The sequence below is a fragment of the Elephas maximus genome, chromosome 20 (genome assembly GCF_024166365.1).
Source record: "Elephas maximus indicus isolate mEleMax1 chromosome 20, mEleMax1 primary haplotype, whole genome shotgun sequence".
Lineage (NCBI taxonomy): Eukaryota > Metazoa > Chordata > Mammalia > Proboscidea > Elephantidae > Elephas > Elephas maximus.
Window position 1 is genome coordinate 77,863,458 of NC_064838.1, and position 26,602 is coordinate 77,890,059.

The 26,602-nt window shown below is 36.0% G+C and overlaps 1 protein-coding gene and 1 pseudogene across 1 annotated transcript; both read left to right on the top strand.

The window, feature by feature from the left end:
* Positions 1-3,485: 3,485 nt before the first annotated feature.
* LOC126064440 (olfactory receptor 8K3-like) lies at positions 3,486-4,439 on the top strand. Its single transcript, XM_049863569.1, has one exon. It carries the CDS (start codon positions 3,486-3,488, stop codon positions 4,437-4,439), a length of 954 nt encoding a protein of 317 aa, XP_049719526.1.
* Positions 4,440-21,092: 16,653 nt separating this feature from the next.
* LOC126063524 (olfactory receptor 8K3-like) lies at positions 21,093-22,032 on the top strand (annotated as a pseudogene).
* The last annotated feature ends 4,570 nt before the right edge of the window (positions 22,033-26,602 follow it).

Consider the following 26,602-nt stretch of genomic DNA (forward strand, 5'->3'; position numbering starts at 1 on the left):
AGGATGTGTTTTCATTCTCATTTGATTCTATAAATTTTAGTTCCCATCTTTGCTTTCTGCTATAACCCAGTGGTTTTTAAGCAGGTTGTTATTCAGGATGTTATTCAGTTTCCATGTAATGGATTTTTTTTTCCTTCCTCTCACTGGTTTTAATTTCTACTTTGATGGTATTGTGATTAGAGAAGATACTCTGTATTATCTCATTTTTTTGGAATTTGTTGAGTGTTGCTTTGTGCTCTAAGATGTGGCCTATTCTGAAGAACGTTCAATGTGTCTTTGAAAGGAATGTGTATTTTGCAGCTGTTGGGTGGAGTGTTCTATATATGTCTATATGGTCAAGTTGGCTGATTGTGTCCTTTAGATCTCCTGCCTTTGTTGAGTTTTTTCCTAGATGCTCTGTCCCTTACTGAGAGTGGTGTGTTGAAATGTATAACTATTATTGTGGAACTGTCAATTTCTCTTTTCAGCTCTGTTAGAGTTTGTTTTATGTATTTTGGAGCCCTGTCATTGGGTGCATAGATATTTGTTATGGTTATGTCTTCATGATGGATTGTTCCTTTAATAATTACATAGTGTCATTCTTTCTTTTATGGTGGATTTGTTTTAAAGCCTGTTTTATCTGAGATTAGTATTGCCACTCCAGTTTTCTTTTATTTTTAATTTTCCCGGGGGGGGGGTAACTGTTTGCTTAATATGTTTTTTTCAGTCCTTTGATTTTTAATAAATTTATGTCTTTGTTTCTAAGATAGGTCTCTTTTAGACAGCACGTTGTTCTTTTTTTTTTTTTTTAATCCAGGCTTGCACTCTCTGTCTATTTATGGGTGCATTTAGGTCATATATATTTGAGGGCACTGGGGGTTGTGTATGTTCATTGTAAGTATTGATAGATGTGAGTTTATTGCTCTCATTTTGTAGCTTTTTTTTTGGTGGTGTTGATGTTTTCTTTGTTCCTCTTTCTCTCCTGTGCTGAATTCCTTTTGTGTGTGTGTGTGTTTTTTTATTTCTTTTGTTTTTGTAGATTTTGTGTTTACTGAAGCTTTATGTTTTTCTTCTTTTTTTGATGAATAGGTTTGTTAATTTTCTTTGTGGTTACCTTGAAATTTACCCTTAACTTCCTAAGTTTCAACCAGTCTTTAATAGCTTCATATTGCCTTGCCTTCTTTTCCATTGAAAAGTTCTATACCTACGCCATTTATTCCCTCTTTCATTGTTCTGAAGTTTTGTCATTGTCTCTTGTCCCCTGTTATAAATCTTTTAGGCTTGATGAATCCTCAAGTGTTCATTTCCTAGGTTGGTATCTAGGTCTTGAGTCCTAGATTCATGCTGTCTTCTGATGTTGTTTGTCCTCAAATTGACGGACTCCCTTTAATCATTCTTGTAATTTGATTTGTTTTTTACATATTCCCTTAATTCCTGTTTATCTGGAAATGTCCTAATATCACCATCATATCTGAATGAGAGTTTGGCAGAATTTATTATCCTTGTTGGCATTTATTTTTTCTTTCAAGGATTTATGTATATCATCCAGCTTCCTTCTTCGTTGCATAGTTTCTGCCAAGTAATCAGAGCTTAATCATATTGTCTCCATAGTGTGACTTTTCAGTTATCTCGAGCTGCTTTCTGGATTCATTCTTTGTCTTTCATCTTAGTGAGCATGAGTATGACATGCCTTGGTGATTTTATTTTTGGCTCTCTCCTATATGGGGTTTGTTGAGCTTCCTGAATGGTCAGCTTTTCATCTTTCATGATATTAGGGAAGTTTCTGTCAGCAATTCTTCAATGATCCTCTCTGGGTTTTCTGTTTTCTTCACTTTTTGTGGAACTCTGATCACTCATAAATTTTTGCTTTTTACTGAATCTCACATCATTCTTGTGGTTTCTTCATTTGTCTGATTTTCTTCAAACACAGCAGTATTCAAATATTTCTCTTCAATTTCACTGATCGTATCTCCCACTGTTTCAAACCTCTTCCTCAAACCATCTATGACACTGTCCATTGCTGAAATCTTGTTTTTTATCCTTTAAATTTCTAATTGCTGTTTTTGTATGATTTCTAGTTGTGAATTTATTTGGGCATTTTGGTCCTGTATTATTTTTCTAAATTCTTCCATTGTTTTGTCTGTCTTTTCCATGATCTTGCCTATTTTTTTCCTCATTTTTGTCTGCTTTTCCCTTCAACTCTTGAATAGTCCTGAATATTAGAGATTTGAAGTCCCTATGATGTAGTTCCAGTGCCTTTTCTTCTGCTGAAAGGTAATCTGGTGTTTTATTTTGGACATCTACTGGAACAATTCTGTCCACTTTTTTTTTTTAATGTGTTTTGATATTTTCTGTTGTCTTCAGGGCTTTCAGTAGTTATTTTCCTTCTTTATTAATTGTAGATTTGTTTGTTTTGTTCTGCTTTTTTGTTTTATTTAGTTATATCTGAGCACATAGGCTGTCCTTCTTTGTTGTTTGCTTATCTGCCAGCACAATATTTCTTATCATGTTGTCCAATGGGCATGGCTAGTTGCTCAGCTGTGGTGCAGTTATGGTACTCTGCCTTCTGCTGGGAGCTCCATGAAGCCATTCTCCTGCACTCCCTGTCCACTGATCTTGAAAAGTTGTCCAAGATAGAGAATCTGTAGTGCGTTAGCTGAAACAGATCTCCAATTTATATCTCTCCGTGCTGCTATCTGGCAGTTTCTTATTACGTCTGATGCTTTGTTGAGTTCTTTTTCTCTTCATTTGATGTGTAAGGCTCCAGACTGATGTTTGTCTCTGTTTTACTTAGTTTTTCTGGGTATTTGCTGTTAAGGAATGATGAGGTACTTCTGTCTATAACATCATGTTGGCTCTGCCTCCAAGGATATACTTTTTAAAATCAAATACTTATTGGATAAGAATGTCATTTAGAAATGTTGTTGATCACAAGGAAAAGAAAATCAAATTCTGCTAAATGAATTAATAATGGTTTTCTCTGGGTATTGGGGCTAAAGATGCAGGAGCAAAGAGCAGAGACTTATACATTTTTATTATAATTCCTTCTAAACTTTGATGTTTTTACGAATTATATGTATTTTAAAATTAAAAAAAATTAATAGATTATTAGCTTTTCCAATCTAGTCCAAATGTATCTTATGTTCTACTGCTAACAGAACTGTATACTTTGCAATGATAACCAGTATATAACACAAAAATAAAGTTATTTTAACATGTCAACACTCCTTGCAAACCCTATGGGATAGTTATACTCTCTCTGGTAGGGCCACTAAGAGTTGGAATCAACTCTACAGCAACAGTTTTCTTTATGCTATAATGGTTTCTAAATTTCGTTCTAGCTTCAGTGAAAAAGATGGGTTTTGTTTGAATTACTTCATCTGAAAAAAAGCAATTTATCTCACACATAATGGCTTTGTATACTAAAGTTTTACCTGGTGATAACTTCGGAAACTTGATAACTATTCTGATGGTTCTTCCCACAGTAAGCTTCCTTAATGGCATGGATGGATAAGGAAAACCTAACAGTGATAAAGGAATTCATACTAATGGGGATCACAGACCGCCCTGAGCTCCAGGCTCCATTCTTCGGGTTGTTCCTCATCATCTATGTGATCTCAGTGGTAAGCAACTTGGGCATGATCATCCTTACCAAGATGGACTCCAGGCTAAAAACACCCATGTACTTTTTTCTCAGACATCTGGCTTTTATTGATCTTGGATATTCAACTGCTGTGGGGCCCAAAATTTTGGTAAATTTTGTAGTGAATCAAAATACAATCCCTTATATTTGGTGTGCTATACAGCTAGCTTTCGTCATAATGTTCATCGTTAGTGAACTTTTTGTTCTGTCTGCAATGGCCTATGACCACTATGTGGCCATCTGCAACCCTCTGCTCTACAAAGTCATCATGTCTCAAAGAGTATGCTGGGTCCTGGTGATAGTTCCCTATCTCTACAGTGCCTTTCTCTCTCTTCTGACCACAATAAAGATTTTTTTTTCTTCTTTCTGTGGTTATAACGTCATCAGTCATTTCTACTGTGACAGTCTTCCATTAGTAACATTGCTGTGCTCAAGCACACTTGATGTTGAACTGATATTACTGATCGGTTCAGCATTTAATTTGGTTTCATCCCTTCTGATAGTTCTTGTGTCCTACATGTTGATCCTTGCAGCTATCCTTAGGATGAACTCTGCAGAGGGGAGGTACAAGGCCTTCTGCACGTGTGGATCTCACCTAATAGTAGTATTTGTGTTATATGGGACTCTATTCTTTATGTATGTGCAACCCAAATCCAGCCATTCCTTTGACACCGATAAGATGGCCTCTGTATTTTACACTGTGGTTATACCTATGCTGAAACACTTAATATATAGTTTGAGGAACAAAGAGGTAAAAGGCTCCTTGCATAAAAAAAAAAATAAGATATTGAAAAATTTATGCAAAATTCCTATTTAGAGTTGAACGTAGAGTGCATATTCAACAAAGTAGCTATAGACAGTTGTTTATTAAAGGTTCTAGGTTTTTAGAAATAAAATGTGTAAAAGGCATGGGAAAATAGAAAAATTTCCCTTGTTTTCAATCAAAATATATAATATATGACTTATAGATGCTGGAGTACTGATTATCCTTCTGGTATCAATGTCGGTTTGGGCTCAAGTTCAACACATGTGCCTGAATTTGACATCACTGTTGTCACACTGCCAAATATGTATGTTACCATTAAAGAGAAGCCTTTTGTATCCATCTCTCAGTAACAATCTTTTCTAAAATATTAAATAATAAATTTAAAAATATATATATTTTCTTTGTGTCTTACATATCATTTAAACCACAGTGTTTGTACCTTGCTTATATATAGCAAATATGTTAAAAACATCTTTCTTTACAACACTTCAGTTCTGTCTCCCTTATAATAGATGATACCTCAGATTTCTGATGAAATAAAAGATACATATGTGACAAAGCAGAAACAGAAGTGTAACTGTTTTCAAGTGACATGACTGTGTACATAAAAAATCCAGAATAATGTATCAGCTAAAGAGAAAGAAATAACTTTCTAAGATTGTTGGATATGAGATTAATATATTAGAAAAAATAGATTGTTTTGCTATGTACTAGTAACACATGGAAATGAATTTATAAGTATGATTTGCAATAGCACAAAAATAAGAAAAATATAAGAAATTATCTAATGTAACATTTGAAGACATCAGGGCTAGACTGCAAAATGTTACTGAGTTATTAAAGAAGATATAAAGCAGAGACATACCATGTCTGTGGGTTGAAAGAAATAATTATGAAGATGTCAATTCTTCTTAAATTACCCCATAAATTTAATGCAATTACAATACAAATTCCAATATATGTGTATATTTGAGTGTGTGTGTGTATATATATTTACACATATATATATATATTTATGTATGTCATTGTTAGGTGTTGTCAAGTCAGTTCCAACTCATAATGAATTAAAGAGGCAAGAAGATAGAGCAAAGTATTGTAATGACATGTGCAAAGACCTGGAGTTAAAAAACCATAAAGGAAGAATATTCTTGGCCTTTCTCAAGCTGAAAGAAATGAAGAAAAAATTCAAGGCTCAACTTGCAATATTGAAGAATTTTATGGGAAAATATTAAACAACAGGACACATTGAAAGAAGATGAAAGGAATACACAGAGTCACTGAATCAAAAATAATTGGTTGATGTTCAACCATTTTAGGAGGTTGCATTTGATCAGGAACTGATGGTACTGAAGGAAGAAGTCCAAGCTGCGCTGAAGGTATTGGTGAAAAATAAGGCTCCAGGATTGACAGGACAACAATTGAAATGTCTCAACAAACCGATGCAGGGCTAGAATTGCTTACTTATTCATGCCAAGAAATTTGGACGACAACAACCTGGCCAATTGACTGGAAGAGATCAGTATTTATACCTATTCCCAGGCACAGTAATCCAACCAAATAGAGAAATTATCAAGCAATATCAGTAGTATCACACACAAGAAAGTTTTTCAAAGGTCTTTCAAAAATGACCACAGCAGTTATCAACAGAGAACTGCCTGAAATTGAAGCTGGATTCAAAAGAGGATGTGGAACCAGGTGTATCATTGCTGATGTGAGATATATCCTAGCTGATTCAGAGAATACCAAAAAGTGTTTACCTGTGTTTCACTGACTCTGAAAAAGCATTCGACTCTGTGGATCATAAGAAATTATGGATACCATTGTGAAGAATGGGAATTCCAGAACTCTTAATTGTGCTCATGAGGAATCTGTGCATACACCAACAGGCAGTCATTTGAACAGAACAAGGGGATGATATTGCATAGTTTAAAGTCAGGAAAGGCATGTGGCAGGGTTGCATCTTTTCACCATATCTATTCAGTCTATATGTTGAAGAAATAATCTGAGAATCTGGGCTATATGAGGAAGAATGGGGCATCAAGTTTGGAGGAAGACTCATTAACAACATAGGCTACACAGATGACACAGCCTTTCTTGTTGTAAGTGAAGAGGACTTGAAGCACTTACTGATGAAGATAAAAGACTGTAGCTTTCAGGATGGATTACATGTCAACATAAAGAAAAGAAAAATCTTCACAGTTAGACCTATAAGCAACATCATGATAAGTGGAGAAAGATTGAAGTTTTCAAGAATTTCATTTTACTTGGATCCACAACCAATGCCCATGGAAGTAGCAGTCAAGAAATCAAAAAATGCATTGAATTGGGCAAATCTGTTGAAAAAGATCTCTTTAAAGTGTTGAAAAGCAAAGATGTCACCTTGAAGACTAAGTTGAACCTTACTCAAGTCATGATTTTCAATGGCCTCATGTGCATGTGAAAGTTGGACAATTAATAAGGAATATGGAAGACTGACACCTTTGAATTGTGGTGTTGGTGAAGAATATTAGATATACCACGGACTGCCAAGAGAATGAGCACATCTGCCTTGGAAGAAGTACAACCAGAATGTTCCTTAGAAGCAAGGATGGCATAGAGGGTCAGCAAAAAAGAGGAAGACGCTCAAGAAGATGGAATGACATAGTGGCTGCACCAATGAGCTCGCACATAATGATTGTGAGGATGAAGCAGGACCAGGCAGTGTTCCCTTCTGTTGTACATAAGGTCGCTATGAGTCAGAACTGACTTGATGGTACATAACCACAGCAATACAAATTGGCAAAACTTATCAATGCTGTTCCACCACATGTCTGTCAGTTTGTTTTATTGTGGCGGCTTGCATGTTGCTGTGATACGGAAAGGTTTGCCACTGGTATATCAAACACCAGCAACGTCATCCACGGCGAACTAGTTTCAGTGGAGCTTCCAGACTAAGACAGACTAGAAAGAAGAACCTTGCAGTGTACTTCTGAGAAAATTAGCCACATAGGGTTTTATCTCATGAATAGCAGTGGAACATTGATATAGTGCTAGAAGATGAGCCCCTCCGCTTGGAAGACACAGTAAAGATGACTGGGGAAGAGCTTCCTCCTCAAAGTAGAGTCAACCTTAATGATGTGAATGGAGTCAAGTTTTTGGGGCCCTTCGTTTGCTGATGTGGCATGACTCAAAATGAGTAGAAATAACTACAAAAATGCAGTAATAATCAGTGTGGAATGTATGAATTATGAATCTAGACAAATTGGAAGTCATCAAAAATGAAATGGAATGCATGAACATTGATTTCTGAGACATTAGTGAGCTGAAATGGACTGGTACTGGCCATTTTGAATCAGAAAATAATAAGGCCTATTATACCAGGAAGGAAAGTTTGAAGAGGCGTATCGTTCCATTCATTGTCAAAAAGGACATTTCAAGATGAATCCTGAAGCTCGATGCTGTCAGTGATAGGATAATATCCGTATACCTACAAGGACAGCCAGTTAAGACCACTATTATTTAATTTTACCTCCTGTTGTACATGGGGTCACTACGAGTCGGAACTGACTTGATGATACCTGACGACTACAACCATCTATTCTGTTAGAAGTCAGCATAGTGGTTATATTTCTGCGGTGCTGCTAATGATATTTGTTGCTGTTATTAAATGCGGATTCTTTTTTAAAAGATGTGTTAAGTTTTTAGAAATGTATTTATACTGTGTACATTTTCATTTAATTTTTAATTAAATTTAATTAATTATTTAATTTTTTAGTAAAAATGTACACAGTATAAATACATTATTAATGTATGTTATACTTTATTAATAAATTAATATCACCATACCAAAAACAAAACCAAACCAGTTCTCATCAAGTCAATTCCGAACCAGGGAGATCCACGTGTTTCCAAGTAGACATGTGTGTCACGGGGTTTTCAATGGCCGTCACCAGGCCTTACTTCTGAAGTGTCTCTGGATAGGTTTGAACCACCAACCTATCTGTTAATAGCCCAGTGCTTAATGGGTGCCCCACCCAGGGACTCCCTAAAAACACCATGAAAATGGAGAAAACAGCTAAATATATAGATCTATAATTTTCCCTTGTGAATTTTTTTAAAATTATGCACTAGGTAGAATTTGTACATGTCTCTGTTGTGTCCTCACAGGTACAATATTTTGATTTTAGATTCCTAGATGGCAGCAGAGTAGGCTCAACCCAGAGAAGTTGTGTAAAGTTACCTAAAATAATCTCCCTCCTATGGGAATATAAAGGTATTTTGTATAATTAGCAGATATCTCATCGGCTTTCTTTGAACCTTTCAAATGCTTTAGGAGTAATTAACAAACTGTATTCCTTCCCCTCAGAGGGAGCCTCAAAGGAAGAAAGAAGCCCATAAATTCTCCTTAGTGGGCTATGTTAGCTATGCAAGGGAAGCACACACAGATTCTTCATCAGTGGTGAGTAAGGTAGGCGGCACAGATTCCTGTGACTACCCCTCAGAGTTCCAGTGTTTTTTCATGACCCCAACTGCCATTTAACCTCAAACCCACACTAGAGGACTTAGTCACAGGAATTAACAATTCCCTTTGATAACCATAATTTCTGAGGTAGTATGATGTTGCAACCACCTTTATAGTCCTTGAGGAAAATTAGACATATAATTCCATTTCTTCCATGATTAGCTGATATTCTTCAGACTGTAAAAAATGGCAGCTCAGAAGGCACAGTTAATATTGTTAACTCCCCTTCCAAATCCCTAAGATTTTCATGATCCTTTTGGTGTAGTGGTTAAAGGGGTCCACTGCTAACGGAAAGGATGGCAGTTCCAAACCCCATTAGTAATATTTTCCATGATCCTAGCATTTGCTGTTTTTCAAATATATCATGAATATTTCGTATATTTCCTGAATTTACCAATATCACCAAGGGATCAAAGACACCATTTTAGTTGGAGGCATGGCCAAAGCAAAATATTAAAGTATCCGTTTTACTACATCATGCGTCTCTCAGGCCACGTCTGATCAGTAAGAGGACTGCCCCTCCCCCATCCTTCAAAGGCTGGATGGAGTCTTTGAAATGTCATCAAATTATTCCTTGAATGAGTAAGTAAATATACAACTAATGCAGATGAGAAATAAGATTAAACTCTGCACAACTATAGTTTTAAGAAAATAAGGGACCTTGCAAAATTAAAATCAGCAAAATGTGTTATGCTTTAAATCAAGGTGTCTTTCATTTATTAGTAGCTCTTGTTCTTTTTTTCTCCATCAAAAGTTACTTGCATATTTAAGTAAATATATTTCAATGCATATTTTCCTTGATACTTGCATTGTGGAAAGCCATTCATATTCACCTAACTTAGTGTTGGTAGCCCTCGTATGATGCAAAGGAATTAGTCATTGAAAACCCTATGTGGTACAGCTGTATCGTGACACCCATGGGGTCTCCATGAGAGACAGTCTACTCCTCAGCAAATGGCTGGTCACCAAAACACCCTGTATAATTCGAAGCACTCTCCATGAGATGTTCTTCCATGTTTTGAGAATCTGGCAAAATGAAGATATATTAAATAATGATGATAATAATAATAATACAGCTTAAAATGTCAGAATCACATTATCCTCAATAATCATATAAAATAATGTAAATAGTCATATAAAATCATGTAAAAAAGATTTCAGTGCTTTACACAGAACTCGAGATATACGACAGAAATGTCATGTGTCTTTTCTCACGTATAGGAAAATGTGTACACTAGCATGGTTTGGGGAATTAAATCACTTTTTCAGTATGTCATTGATTGTTCCAGATAAAAGTTATACTGCTTTTTTATTATACTCATTAGGATAATGTCCTAAATGCATTGTCCCTTGAGAATTATTTTAATGTTACTGAAACAAGCCAGGAGTCTTGGTGGTTCAGTGGTTAAGAAGTCAGCTGCTAACTAAAAGGTTGGCAGTTCACATCCACCAGTCGCTCCTCGGAAACCCTGTGGGGCGGTTCTACTCTATCCTGTAGGGTTCGTATGAGTCAGAATGGACAGCCTCTGGTTTTTTTGTTTGTTCGTTTGTTTTGATTTTTGGATATAAGCCATGAAGCATTATATATATAAATAGAAGGATATATATTTATTATATATAAAACCCAAACCTGTTACCATAGAGTAGATTCCGACTCATGGCAACCTCGTGTATTACAGAGTAGAATTGCTTCATAGGGTTTTCTTGCCTGTAATCTTTACAGAAGCAGATTGCTTGACCTTGTCATGTGGTGCCACTGGATGGTTCAAAGAGGCAAACTTTAGGTGAGTAGTCCATCTCAAACCACTTGCACCACCCGGGAATCCCATAAAGGTCAGGAAAGTGTATCAGAAGGTCATGGTCTTGTAACCATTCTCGATGTGAGATAATTGGTTGCCACCTATTAGCTTAATAAATTTGTTACAGAACTGTATGTTTCGAAATGCAAAGAAGAAGAAACACTTGAGACAGGAAGCTGCTAACATGCCAGAAAAAGTCTACCAGGACTACCATCAGAGGTATTCCAAGGTGATTCCAGGTGGGGAAACAGATGTTCTCTGCAGTGATTTTTGAAGTAGATAGTTGACGACAGAGCCAAAATAAAATATTAGGCATCTTGACTTAAGATAATATACCCATCTCACTGCAATAATAGCATGCCTGGCCCCTACGATCTCTGTATTACATGTTTCCATAGAGAAGTGAGCCTCAAGGCTTAGAAGTATCTCCAAGTATATTTTTAGTGAAGGCAAGACAGAGTTTAAAATCAGCACAATTCAAAGTTCAGGGAGTGTCAACCCTTGGAACCTTTAAATCAAGTAAATGCATTCTACTTTCAGTGCTGTTGAACTTCCAACACTCCGTAACTCCAGGCTTGGGGATTACTTTTCTCCTCTCATTCACTGAGGGAAGCCTTCATCCTGATCTGTTCTCATCTCAAAGGTGAATTGGGAAAACTATTTCCCAAGGATGGAAACAGGAGGGTAAGAGATCTTCTTATACCTCACATTAGTGCCAGTTACAATGCACAGGTATAACGCAAAGCATGAATCTATCAGTCCATAAGGTTTTTTCCATGTATTTGATTCTCTGACGCAATGGGATAAAATTATATTCAAGAAGTACAGTTAAAAAAAAAATTCAAAGATCATAACAAGCCACATAATAGAGGTTTGGGGATTAACATTGAACATCAAATTGGTGAGTACCTTTTCTTAAGTTACAAAAAATTGATGCTTGCTAAGTAGGACTCTTCAAGGGCTCATTCTGTCTGATTTCAAAGTTTTAATGAGAAAAGGTTTACGTTGATTTTATTTCATTCATGGGTATCCCTCTATTTCAGAGTTAGTATTTCCCTATCGAGATGGTGCAGGATATTTTACGCAGTAAAGTCTGGGAACATAAACAAGGGTTCATGTCCCTGTTAACTGTATTGGATGAGAGGAATATGAGTATTTGTCCCTTTTGCTTTATTGTTTTAAATAATTAGTATGTGTACATGTCTCTGTCATATTAACTCACCCAAAGACAGCAAGACCTGATATATTTTTAGGGCCATTCAAAATTCTTCCTTCCTTCCTTTTTTTCTCTTTTTCTTTCCTTCCCTGCCTCCTTTGGATGAGAACAGAATGCTCTCAATTTCATAGAGAGACACATTTACCTTAGTTGAGACTATTTTCTACATTTTATAGAAAACTTAGTTGAAATTGGAGGTTCCATTTGCTTAAGATGGTTTCCTTGGGCTTCAGGTCCATTCCCCAATTCCCAGTACTGCCCTGGAATTTGTGCTGCCATGAGATCAGAGTCAGGCCTGCTGCTCAGTTTCTCCATTTCTTCCAATCATAACCAGGGAGGAAAAATAAGGACATCAACTCAGAGAGCCATAGACCGGTGTATATGACAGAGCTCCATGTTACAACAGGGAAGTGAAGGGAGCTGGAAATATGATTATCCCTATAAAAGAGGATGAAAATGATAGTTAATTCATACCATATGAAATCAATCCTAGATTGTTTCTTTTACCACATGGAAGGCTTCAGAAATCCAGAAATTTGTAAAATTTCAATAGAATGGATCTTGAGGTGAAGAGGCTTGCCTAACTGTACAAATTTTGGGGATTATTTCTGTTTTTAGCTATAACTTTTTGTAGCTTAAAGCATTAGGCTTTGCCATTTTCCTTGCTGGGTTGCTGCTAGGTAATTTTTTTTTTTTTTTTTTTACTTTTTTTACATGTTTTGTTACTTTTATGTAGATCTTTAAACAGAGTGGATTTTATAAGGTAGGGTTATTCTGCCAGCTAACCTAGAAGTTTTATTCTGATTTTCTGGAATTTTTTGTTTAGGGAAATCCAGAGGTCTAGTTACTAAAGAAGTTTTTTTTTTTTTTTTTTTAAATAAATGAGAGTACTTAAGTTAAATGTGGTTAGCTCTATTAATTTTTTATTTTTAATTTTTGGGGATCTGTTTTAAAAATGTTTATCTCAAGATCTAAAAGACACTGACATCTATGCTCTTTAGAGTTTGAATATTTTGTTTTGACAATAAGTGCCTTGAAAAACTAAAATTTATTTATCTGTGGAAAAAAATCCATTTTAACCTTTCTTTAGAAATAATTATATTATCTAGCTCCATTTATTGAATAGAATTGTTTCACCTCACTGCCTTAACACACTACTTCTGGTATGCAGCACAGCTCCATAAGTATATTGGTTTCTTTCTGGGTTCTTTATTCTGTTACATTGATACAATTGCTTTGTCTTATGCCATTGCCACATTGTATCCATAACTGTAGCTCTGTAAGTCTTGATATCTGACAACGCAGGTCATCCTCAAGAGTGTCTTGCTTTTCCTTTACCATTTGCACTTTCTATACACATTTTAGAGCCTAAGCCCAGGCCTATTGCGGTCAAGTCTTTTTCAACTCATAGTGACTTATAGGACACAATAGAACTACCCCATAGTTTCCAAGGAGCACCTGGCGAATACAACCTGACAACCCTTTTGGTTAGGAGCCGGAGCATTTAACCACTATTCCCCCAGGGTTCCCACACATTTCAGAGGCAGTGTCAAAGTCCACAAAATCCCCTGGTAAGTCTTTGATTGTATTGACATTGGAAAAATAGATGAATTTGGGCAGAATTGACATGATTATTACATTGAGTTGTGTAATTTAGGAAAGAGAATTTCCATCTGTTTATTTAAGATTTCGATAATTTCTCTTGGTAAAGTTTTAATTTCTCTCATTTTTAGAGTTGGATTATTTGGGCATTTTTCAAAATCATTCTACCAAGTTGTAGAATTTTCCTTCTATTCCAAATTTGTGAAGTTTTTGTCCATTCTAAATGAGTGTTGGTTATTGTGCAGTGTTATTTGTCTATTCAAATGCTCATATTTTGTTTTTAATTTTAATTAGTTAATACAGTCAATTATATTTATGAAATTTCCAGAGTTAAACCATCCAGATCAACCTGGGATCATTCAGTTTGGTCATAAGCCAAAACCCAGACTCCTTGCCATTGAGTCAATTCCAACTCATAGTGACCCTATAGGACAGAGTCAGACTGCCCCATAGGGTTTCCCAGGCTGTAAATCTATACAGGAGCAGACGGCCATGTCTTTCTCCCACAGAGCAGCTGGTGAGTTCCACCAATCTTTCATTAGTGTTCAAGCGCTTTAACCACTGTACCACCAGGGCTCTTCAGTTTGGTCAGAGGGAGTTACATTCCTCCACACTGTAAAGTCTGTAATATTGTATAGGATTTTTGCACCTACATAATTGAAATTGTGGACCTTTAATATTTTTAATTTTATATTTAATTTTATTCAGTGTTATAATGACCTTTTAACATTAGTTTCAGAGTAGTGTTTGGTTTTTTGTAATCTGCAGAGTTTCTACCAAATTTGGATAGACCTCTTCCTTAAAAACACAGAAGTACCTGTCTTTAAAACAATCTGAAATAGAAGTTGGGAAAATAAAAGTCGAGGAAACACAATCCTCAAACTAAAATTTATTAATTCAAAATATTTGATGTATAGTTAATAGAAGAAGATATAAAGATATAAACCTAATATCCAAAATTAAATTATAACAAAATACTCCTTTCAGCATTATGTGGTAAAAATAAATTATTCATCTCGTCCATGTACATTTAAATGAGTAAACCTTGGGTATTTTAGATGAAAAACCTTGGGTATTTTAGATGAAAAACCTTGGGTATTTTAGATGAAAAACCTTGGGTATTTTAGATGAGGCAGGCAATATTCAGTTCCCCTGCTTCCTTGCTGCTTTCTTTACTTCATACCAGGATACTACATACAGTACTATGTCCCAATCCCTGAAACATTTCAGATAGCAGTGCCAGCTTTAGAACCTTGTTTTCACTTTGTGGTATATTTATAGCAGTTTACTAGATAATTTTAGCTGTTGCATTAACAAATACATTTTATGAAGTTGTATTCGTGTTAGAAAATTCTAACTAGAAATGTTAATATTTAGATCAAAGCAAACGTGAGAATGTCTGCTAATCTTTCTTTTTCAGACTGAATACATTACTCATGCAGCACTGATTTGATATTCAGCATAGTGAAAACCAGAAAGGTGGTACCCATTTCCTGAAGTGTGGGATACGCTGCTGTAGAGGAAAGGAAAAACGAAAAAAAAGTGGTTTAAGTGCATTAGGGTAGGCATCCTGGAGACTCCTGCAAGCTAGCAAACTTCTTATCTACCATTGTAGATACAAGTTAAAAAAAAGTTTAAAACGCATAGAAGCTTAGAGGAGTAAGAATACTTTTTTTTTTTTTTTTTTAACAGAACAATTTAGCTTCTTACTAAAGGGTGAGTACACATATTGTTTTGTGACATTGGTTACCAAACCCAAGATATGTCAACACTCTCTCTTCTAGGCCTTGTGTTCCCTATTACCAGCTTTCCTGTCTTCTTCTGCCTCATAGTCCTTGCCTCTGGGCTAGCGTGCCCCTTTAGTCTCCTTTTGTATTATGAGTGTGTCTAATCATCTGCTAAAGGGTGAACTTCAGGAGTGACTTCATCACTGAGCTAAAATGGTGTCCAGAGGCCATACCCTAAGGTGTTTCTCCAATCTCTGCCAGGCCAGTAAGCCTGTTCTTTTTTTGTGAGTTAGAATTTTGTTCTACGTTTTTCTCCAGCTCTGTCTGGGACCCTTTGTGACCCCTGTCAGAGCAGTCAGTGGTGGTAGCTGGGCACCACCTAGTTGTACTGGGCTCAGTCTGGTGGAGGTTGTGGTAGTTGTGGTTCATTAGTCCTTTGGACTAATCTTCCCCTTGTGTCTTTAGTTTTCTTCCTTCTCCCTTGCTCCCGATGGGGTGGACCAGCATAGTACCTTAGATGGCCGCTCACAAGCTTTTAAGATCCCCAGACGCTACTCACCAAAGGAGAATGCAGAATATTTTCTTTATAAACTGTGTCATGACAATTGAACTAGACGTTTCCTGAGACCACGGTCCCCACAGCCCTCAGCCCAGTAATTTGATCCCTCACGGAGTTTGAATGTGCCTATGGAGCTTCCATGACCTTGCCTTGTACAAGTTGTGCTGGCTTCCCCAGTATTGTGTACTGTCTTACCCTTCACCAAAGTTACCACTTAGCTATTTTCTATTTAGTGTTTTTTCCATCCCCACCACTCGTAACCATCAAGGATTGTTTCTTTTTGGGTGTAAAGCTTTTCATGAGTTTTTATAGTAGTGGTCTCATACAATATTTGTCCTTTTGTAATTGACTGATTTCACTCAGCATAATGCCCTCCAGATTCATGCATGTTGTGAGATGCTTTACGGATTCATCATTGTTTCTTATCATTGCATAGTACTCCATTGTGTGTATGTACTGCACTTTATTCATTCATGTGTTGATGGGCATCTAGGCTGTTTCCATCTTTTTGCTATTGTGAACAACGTTGCAATGAACATGGGTGTGCATGTGTCTATTCATATGACTGCTCTTATTTCTCTAGACATATTCCTAGGAGTGGGATTGCTGGACCATGTGGTACTCCTGTCTTTGTAAGGAAGCATCATATCTTTTTCCAAAATGGTTGTAACATTTTGTATTCCCACCAGCAGTGCTTAAGAGTTACAATCTCTCCTCAGCTTCCCTAATATTTGTTATTTTCTGTTTTTTTGGTTCTTGCCAGTAATGTCAGGGTGACATGGTATTTCATTGTGGTTTCAATTTCCATTTCTCTAATGTCTAGTGATCTCGAGCATTTCCTCATGTGTCTGTTAGCTGCTTGAATGTCTTCTTGAGTGAAGTGTCTCTTCAATTCCTTTGCCCATTTTTTAAATTAGATGATTTATCTTTGTGTTGTAGAGGTGTTGGATTTTCCTGTGGCTTTTAGAGATTAGACCTTTGTCGTATTTGTAATAATCAAAAAAGTATTTTTCCAGGCTGTGGGAAATTCCACTTGGTCATGGTGTATTATTTTTTTGATATGATGTTGAATTCTATCAGCTAGAATTTTTGCATCTATATTAATGTGAGATGTTTGTTTGTAATTTGCTTTTTTGTGTGGTGTCTTTGCTTGGTTTTGGTATCAGGGTTATCCTGGTTTCATAAAATGAATTTGAAAGTATCCCTTCCTTTTCTATGTTCTGAAATAGTAGTACTGGTGTAAGCTCATCTCTGAATGTTTGGTAGAATTCTCCAGTGCAGCTGGGCCAGGACTTTTGGTTGAGAGTTTTTTTGGTGTTGTTTTGTTTTTTACCTTTTCAATCTCTTGTTATGGGTCTGTTTAGATTTTCCACATCATTTTGCATTATTTTGGGTAGGTATTGTGTTTCTAGAAATTTGTCCATTTACTCTGGGTTTTCAAATTTGTTAGAGTATAGTTTTTCATAATACACTGCTATAATCCTTTTTATTTCAGTTGGATCTGTTGTAATGTCCCCATTTCATTTCTTATTTGGGTTATTTGAGTCCTCTCCTATTTTTCCCTTTTTTCCAATTTGGTCAATGGTTTGTTGTTTTTTTTTAACCCTTTCAGAGAACCAAATTTTGGTTTTGCTGATTCTTTCTATTCTTTATTTCATGTATTTCTGCTATGATCTTTATTATTTCTGTTCTTCTGGTGGCTGTGGGCTCTTTTTTTTTTTTTTTTTTTTGCTTTTCTCTTTCTATTTTTTCAAGTTGTATAGCTAATATTTTGATTTTGCCTGTTTCTTCTTTTATTGATGTTTGCATCTATTCCTGTACATTGACCTCTGAGTACTGCCTTTGCTGTGTCCCAAAAGTTTTGGTAGGATGTGTTTTCATTCTCATTTGATTCTATAAATTTTAGTTCCCATCTTTGCTTTCTTCTATAACCTGGTGGCTTTTAAGCAGGTTGTTATCCAGGATGTTATTCAGTTTCCATGTAATTGATTTTTTTTTTTTTCCTTCCTCTCACTGGTTTTAATTTCTACTTTGATGGCATTGTGATCAGAGAAGATACTCTGTATTATCTCAATTTTTTGGAATTTGTTGAGTGTTACTTTGTGCCCTAAGATGTGGCCTATTCTGAAGAATGTTCCATGTGTCTTTGAAAGGAATGTGTATTTTGCAGCTGTTGGGTGGAGTGTTCTATATATATCTATATGGTCAAGTTGGCTGATTGTGTCCTTTAGATCTCCTGCCTTTGTTGAGTTTTTTCCTAGATGTTCTGTCCTTTACTGAGAGTGGTGTGTTGAAATGTATAACTATTATTGTGGAACTGTCAATTTCTCTTTTCAGCTCTGTTAGAGTTTGTTTTATGTATTTTGGAGCCCTGTCATTGGGTGCATAGATATTTGTTATGGTTATGTCTTCATGATGGATTGTTCCTTTAATCATTACATAGTGCCATTCTTTCTTTTATGGTGGATTTGTTTTAAAGCCTGTTTTTTCTGAGATTAGTATTGCCACTCCAGTTTTTTTTTTTTTTAATTTTTCCGGGGGGGGGGGGTGGTAAATGTTTGCTTAATATGTTTTTTTCAGTCCTTTGATTTTTAATAAGTTTATGTCTTTGTTTCTAAGACAGGTCTCTTTTAGACAGCACATTGTTCTTTTTTTTTTTTTTTTTTTAACCCACGCTTGCACTCTCTGTCTCTTTATGGGTGCATTTAGGCCATATATATTTGAGGGCACTGGGGGTTGTGTATGTTCATTGTAAGTATTGCTAGATGTGAGTATATTGCTGTCATTTTGTAGCTTTTTTTTTTTTTTTTTTTGGTGGTGCTGATGTTTTCTTTGTTCCTCTTTCTCTCCTGTGCTGAATTCCTTTTTTCTGTGTCTGAGTGTTTTTTTTTTATTTCTTTTGTTTTTGTAGATTTTGTGTTTACTGAAGCTTTATGTTTTTCTTCTCTTTTTGATGAATAGGTTTGTTAATTTTCTTTGTGGTTACCTTGAAATTTACCCTTAACTTCCTAAGTTTCAATCAGTCTTTAATAACTTGGTATTGCCTTGCCTTCTTCTCCATTTAAAAATTCTATACCTACTTCCTTTATTTCCACTTTCATTGTTCTGAAGTTTTTGTCATTGTCTCTTGTTCCCTGTTATAAATATTCTGGGTTTGATGAATCCTCAAGTGTTCATTTCCTAGGTTGGTTTCTAGGTCTTGAGTCCTAGGTTCATGCTGTCTTCTGATGTTGATTGTCCTCAAACTGAAGGATTCCCTTTAATCATTCTTGCAATTTGATTTGTTTTTTACATATTCCCTTAATTCCTGTTTATCTGGAAATGTCCTAATATCACCATCATATCTGAATGAGAGTTTGGCAGAATGTATTATTCTTGTTGGCATTTATTTTTTTCTTTCAAGGATTTATGTATATCATCCAGCTCTCTTCTTCATTGCATAGTTTCTGCCGAGTAATCAGAACTTAATCATATTGTCTCCATAGTGTGACTTTTCAGTTATCTCGGGCTGCTTTCAGGATTCTTTCTTTGTCTTTCATTTTAGTGAGTGTGATTATGATATGCCTTGGTGATTTTATTTTTCGCTGTATCCTATATGGTGTTTGTTGAGCTTCCTGAATGGTCAGCTTTTCATCTTTCGTGATATTAGGGAAGTTTCTGTCAGTAATTCTTAATGATCCTTTCTGGGTTTTCTGCCTCTTCACCTTTTGTGGAACTCCAATCACTCATAAATTTTTGCTTTTTACTGAATCTCACATCATTCTTGTGGTTTCTCATTTTTCTTTGTTCTTTTTTTCTGATTTTCTTCAAACACAGTGGTATCCAAATATTTGTCTTCAGTTTCACTGATCATATCTTCCATTGTTTCAAACCTATTCCTCAGACCATCTATGACACTGTCCATTGCTGAAATCTTGTTTTTTATCTTTTAAATTTCTAATTGCTGTTTTTGTATGATTTTTAGTTTGAATTTATTTTGGCATTTTGGTCCTGTATTATTTTTCTAAATTCTTCTATTGTTTTGTCTGTCTTTTCCATAATTTTGTCTATTTTTTTCCTCATTTTTCTCTGCTTTTGACTTCAACTCTCAGATAGCTCTGAATATGAGAGATTTGAAGTCCCTATGATGTAGTTTATGATGTAGTTCCAGTGCCTTTTCTTCTGCTGAAAGATAATCTGGTGTTTTATTTTGGACACTTACTGGAACAATTCTGTCCATTTTTTTAAAATGTGTTTGATATTTTCTGTTGTCTTCAGAGCTTTCAGTAGTTATTTTCCTTCTTTACTAATTGTAGATTTGTTTGTTTTTTTCCACTTTTCTTTTTATTTAGTTATATCTGAGCACACAGGCTGTCCTTCTTTGTTGTTTGCTTATCTGTGGGCATGATATTTCTTACGATGTTGTCCAAAGGGCACGGCTCAGCTGTGTTCCAGATATGGTTTTCTGCCTTCTACTGGGAGCTCCGTGAAGCTGTTCTCCTGTACTCCCTGTTCACAGATCTCCAGAATGTGTCCAAGATAGAAAATCTGTGTTGCATTAGCTGAAAGCAGATCTCCATTTTATATCTCTCCTTGCTGTTATCTGGCAGTTTCTTATTACATCTGGTGCTTTGTTGAGTTCTTTGACACTTCATTTGATGCATAGGGCTCTGGATTGATGTTTGTCTCTGTTTTACTTAGTTTTCTTGGGGTTTTGATGTTAAGGGATGATGTGGTGCTTCTGTCTATAGCATCGTGTTGGCTCCGCCTCCAAGGATATATTTTTCAAAATCAAATATTTATAGGATAAGAATGTCATTTAGAAATATTGTTTGATCACAAGGAAAAGGTATCAAATTCTACTAAATGGATTAATAATGGTTTTCTCTGGGTATTGGGACTAAAAATGCAGGAGCAAAGAGCAGAGGCCTATACATTTTTATTATAATTCCTTCTAAACTTTGATGTTTTTACTAATTATATGTATTTTAAAATTAAAAAAAAATTAATAGATTATTAGCTTTCCCAATCTAGTCCAAATGTATCTTATGTTCTATTGCTAAAAGAACTGTATACCTTGCAATGATAACCAGTATATATGGTAGGACCACTATGAGGTGGAATCAACTCTACAGCAACAGTTTTCTTTATGTTATAATGGTTTCTAAATTTGGTTCTAGGTTCAATGACAAAGATGGGTTTGTTTGAATTACTTCATCTGAAAAAATCAATTTATCTCACACGTAATGGCTTTGTATACTTCTGAAACTTAATAACTATTCTGATGGTTCTTCCCACAGTGCGTTTCCTCAATGGCATGGATGGATAAGGAAAACCTAACAGCGTTAAAGGAATTCATACTAATGGGGATCACAGACCGCCCTGAGCTCCAGGCTCCATTTTTTGGGTAGTTCCTCATCATCTATGTGATCTCAGTGGTAAGCAACTTGGGCATGATCATCCTCACCAAGATGGACTCCAGGCTAAAAACACCCATGTACTTTTTTCTCAGACATCTGGCTTTTATTGATCTTGGATATTCAACTGCTGTGGGGCCCAAAATGTTGGTAAATTTTGTAGAGAATCAAAATACAATCCCCTATAATTGGTGTGCTATACAGCTAGCTTTTGTTATAATGTTCCTCATTAGTGAACTTTTTGTTCTGTCTGCAATGGCCTATGACCGCTACGTGGCCATCTGTAACCCTCTGCTCTACAAAGTCATCATGTCTCAGAGTATGCTGGGGTCTGGTGATAGTTCCCTATCTCTGCAGTGCCTTTCTCTCTCTTCTGACCACAATAAAGATTTTTATTTCTTCCTTCTGCGGTTATAATGTCATCAGTCATTTCTACTGTGACAGTCTTCCATTAGTAACATTGCTGTGTTCAAGCACACTTGATGTTGAACTGATGATACTGATTGGTTCAGCATTTACTTTGGTTTCATCCCTTCTGATAGTTCTTGTGTCCTACATGTTGATCCTTGCAGCTATCCTTAGGATGATCTCTGCACAGGGGAGGTACAAGGCCTTCTGCACGTGTGGATCTCACCTGATAGTAGTATTTGTGTTATATGGGACTCTGTTCTTTATGTACGTACAACCCAAATCCAGCCATTCCTTTGATACCGATAAGATGGCCTCTGTATTTTACACTGTGGTAACACCTATGCTGAATCCCTTAATATATAGTTTGAGGAACAAAGAGGTAAAAGGTGCCTTGCATAGGATATGGAAGAATTTGTGCAAAAGTCCTATTTAAAGTTCTCAGTGTAGAGTGCATATTCAACAAATTAGTTATTGACAGTTGTTTATTAAAGGTTCTAGGTTTTTTAGAAATAAAATGTTCAAAAGGCATGGTAAACTAGAATAATTTTCCTTGTTTTCAATCAAAACATCTAACTTATAGATGTTCAAGTACTGATTATTCTTCTGTTATCAACGTTGGTTTGGACTCGACTTAGAACATTGCCTGAATTCCATATCACTGTTCTTGCATTGCCACTAATATATGTTATCTTTAAAGAGAATCCTTTTTTATGCATCTCTTAGTAAACAATCTTTTTTTTAATTTAAATTAAAAATATATATTTTTTCTTTGTGTCTTACATGTCATTTAAACCACAGTGTTTGTACCATGCTTATATATTAAAAAAAAAATTTTTGTTTTGATTATAGCAATGAGAAATATTTAAAAAATGTTTTTCTTCACACTTCAAATCTGTCTCCCTTTATAGTGGGTGATAACTGAGATTTCTTTTGAAATAAAAGGTGTATGTTCAATAAATCAGAAATAGAGTTGTAAATGTTTTCAAGTGACATGGCTCTACATAAAGAATCCAGAATAATGTATCAACTGAAGAGAAAGAAATAACTTTTCAAGGTTGAAGGATATGAGATTAATGTATTAGAAAAAATCAATTGTTTTGCTATGTACTAGTAACATGTGGAAACGAATTTAAAAGTTTTATTTGCAATAGCACAAAAATAAAAAAGAGCATAAGAAATTATCTAACGTAAGATTTAGAAGACATGAAGGCTACAAACTACAAAATGTTACTTTGTTCTTAAAGATGACATAAAGTTAGAGAAATACTATGTCCATGGGTGAAAGCAATAAATGCCATGAAGATGTCAAGTCTTCCTAAATTACCCCGTAAAATTAATGCAATTACAATACAAATTCCAATATATGTGTATGTTTGTGTGTGTGTATATATATATAGATACATATATATCTACATGTGCAAAGACCTGGTGTTAGAAAACCAAAAAGGAAGAACATGCTTGGCCTTTCTCAAGCTGAAAGAAATAAAGAAAAAATTCAAGCCTTGAGTTGCAATATTGAAGAATTCTGTAGGAAAAGTATTAAACAACAGAAACTTCCAAAGAAGATGGAAGGAATACACAGAGTCACCATCAAAAATAATTGGTGGATGTTCAGCCATTTCAGGAGGTAACATTTGATCAGGGCCTGATGGTACTAAAGGAAGAATTCCAAGCTGCACTGAAGGGACTGGCGAACAACAAGGTTCCAGGACTGATAAGACACCAGTTGAGATGTCTCAACAAACAGATGTAGCATTAGAATTGCTCATTCATGTATGTCAAGAAATTTGGAAGACAACTACCTGGCCAATTGACTGGAAGAGATCTATATTTATGCCTATTCCCAAGAAAGGTGGTCCAACCAAATAGAGAAATATCAAGCAATATCATAAATATCACACACGAGTAAAATTTTGCTGAAGACCATTCAAAAAGACCACAGCGGCTGCCTGAAATTGAAGCTGGATACAGGAGAGGACATGGACCCAGGTATATCATTGCTGACATGAGCTATATCCTGGCTGAAAGCAGAGAATACTAAAAAGACGTTCACCTGTGTTTCATCGACTCTGCGAAATCATTCTACTGTGTGGATCATAACAAATTATGGATAATATTGTGAAGAACAGGAATTCTAGAACACTTAATTGTGCTCATGAGGAACCTATGAATACACCAAGAGGCAGTCATTTGTACAGAACAAGGGGATGATATTGCATGGTTTAAAATCAAGAAAGATGTGTATCAGGGTTGCGTCTTTTCACCATACTTATTCAATCTGCATGTTGAGCAAATAATCTGAGAAGATGGACTATATGAAGAAGAATGGGGCATCAAGATTGGAGGAAGACTCATTAACAACATAGGGTGCGCAAATGACACAGCCTTGCTTGCTGTAAGTGAAGAGGACTTGAAGCACTTAGTGATGAAGATAAAAGACTACAGCTTTCAGTATGGATTACGCGTCAACATAAAGAAAAATCCTCACAGCTATACCAATAAGCAACAGTATGATAAGCAGAGAAAAGATTGACGTTTTCAGGAATTTAATTTTACTTGGATTCACAACCAATGCCCATGGAAGTAGCAGTCAGTAAATCAAAAGATGCATTGAATTGGGCAAATTTTTTTTCAAAAGATCTCTTTAAAATGTTGAAAGAAGGACTTTTTATGGCTGAAATATTACACAACAGGAAACATCCAAAGAAGACAGAAGGAATATACAGAGTCACTGTATTGAAAATAATTGGTGGGTGTTCAACCATTTTAGGAGGTAGCATTTGACCAGGAACTGATGGTACTGAAGGAAGAAGTCCAAGCTGCACTGAAGGCATTGGTAAAAAAAACAAGGCTCCAGGATTGACAGGACACCAACTGAGATGTCTCAACAAACAGATGCAGGGCTAGAATTGCTTACTTATCCATGCCAGGAAATTTTGAAGACAACAACCTGGCCAATTGACTGGAAGAGATCAGTATGCCTATTCCCAGGAAAGGTAATCCAACCAAATAGAGAAATTATCAAGCAATATCATTAGTATCACACACAAGTAAAATTTTTCAAAGGTCTTTCAAAAATGATCACAGCAGTTATCAACAGGGAACTGCCTGAAATTGAAGCTGGACTCAAAAGAGGATATGGAATCAGGTACACCATTCCTGATGTGAGAAATATCCTGGCTGAAATCAGAGAACACCAAAAAGTGTTTACCTGTGTTTCATTGACTCTGAAAAAGCATTCGACTCTGTGGATCGTAAGAAATTATGGATACCATTGTGAAGAATGGGAATTCCAGAACTCTTAATTGTGCTCATGAGGAATCTGTGCATACACCAACAGGCAGTCATTTGAACAGAACAAGGGGATTATACTGCATGGTTTAAAGTCAGGAAAGGTGTGTGGCAGGGTTGTATCTTTTCACCATACCTATTCAGCCTATATGTTGAAGAAATAATCTGAGAATCTGGGCTATATGAGGAAGAATGGGGCATCAAGTTTGGAGGAAGACTCATTAACAACATAGGCTACACAGATGACACAGCCTTTCTTGTTGTAAGTGAAGAGGACTTGAAGCACTTACTGATGAAGATAAAAGACTGTAGCTTTCAGGATGGATTACATGTCAACATAAAGAAAAGAAAAATCTTCACAGTTAGACCTATAAGCAACATCATGATAAGTGGAGAAAGATTGAAGTTTTCAAGAATTTCATTTTACTTGGATCCACAACCAATGCCCATGGAAGTAGCCAGTCAAGAAATCAAAAGATGCATTGAATTGGGCAAATCTGTTGAAAAAGATCTCTTTAAAGTGTTGAAAAGCAAAGATGTCACCTTGAAGACTAAGGTGAACCTTACCCAAGCCTCGATTTTTCATTGGCCTCATATGCATGTGAAGTTTGGCTGATGAATAAGGAATACCAAAGAAGAATTGATGCCTTTGAATTGTGGTGTTGGTGAAGAATACTGGATGCACCATGGGCTGACAAAAAAATGAACACATATGCCTTTGAAGAAGCACAATGAGAATGCTCCTCAAAGCAAGGGAGGAAAGAGTGCTTCTCACATATTTTGAACATGCTATCAGGAGGGATCAGTCCCTGGAGAAGGACATCATGCTTGGTAAAGTAGAGAGGAAGACCCTCAAGGAGATGAAATGACATAGTGGCTGCAACAATGAGCTCACACACAACGGTTGTGAGGATGAGGCAGGACCAGGCAGTGTTCCCTTCTGTTGTACATAAGGTCGCTATGAGTCAGAACTGACTTGATGGTACAAAACCACAACAGCAATACATATTGGCAAAACTTATCAATGCTGTTCCACCACTTGTCTGTCAGTTTGTTGTATTGTGGTGGCTTGCATGTTGCTGTGATACGGGAAGGTTTGCCACTGGTATATCAAACACCAGCAACGTCATCCACGGCGAACTAGTTTCAGTGGGCTTTCAGACTAAGACAGACTAGAAAGAAGGACCTTGCAGTGTACTTCTGAGAAAATTAGCCACATAGGGTTTTATCTTATGAATAGCAGTGGAACATTGACTGATACAGTGCCAGAAGATGAGCCCCTCAGCTTGGAAGGCACACGAAAGATGACTGGGGAAGAGCTGCCTCCTCAAAGTTGAGTTGACCTTAATGATGTGGATGCAGTCAAGTTTTTGGGGCCCTTCACTTGCTGATGTGGCATGACTCAAAATGAGTAGAAATAGTTGCAAATATTCATTAATCATCAGAGTGTGGAATGTACAAAGTATAAATCTAGGAAAATTGGAAGTCATCAAAATGAAATGGAACACATGAACATTGATATCTGAGGCATTAGAGAGCTAAAATGAACCGGTACTGGCCATTTTGAATCAAATAGTCATATAGTCTTTTACATCAGGAATGAAACATTGAAGAGGCATGGTGTCCCATTCATTGTCAAAAAGAACATTTCAAGATGAATCCTTAAGTACAGTGCTGTCAGTGATAGGATAATATCCGTTGCCTACAAGGAG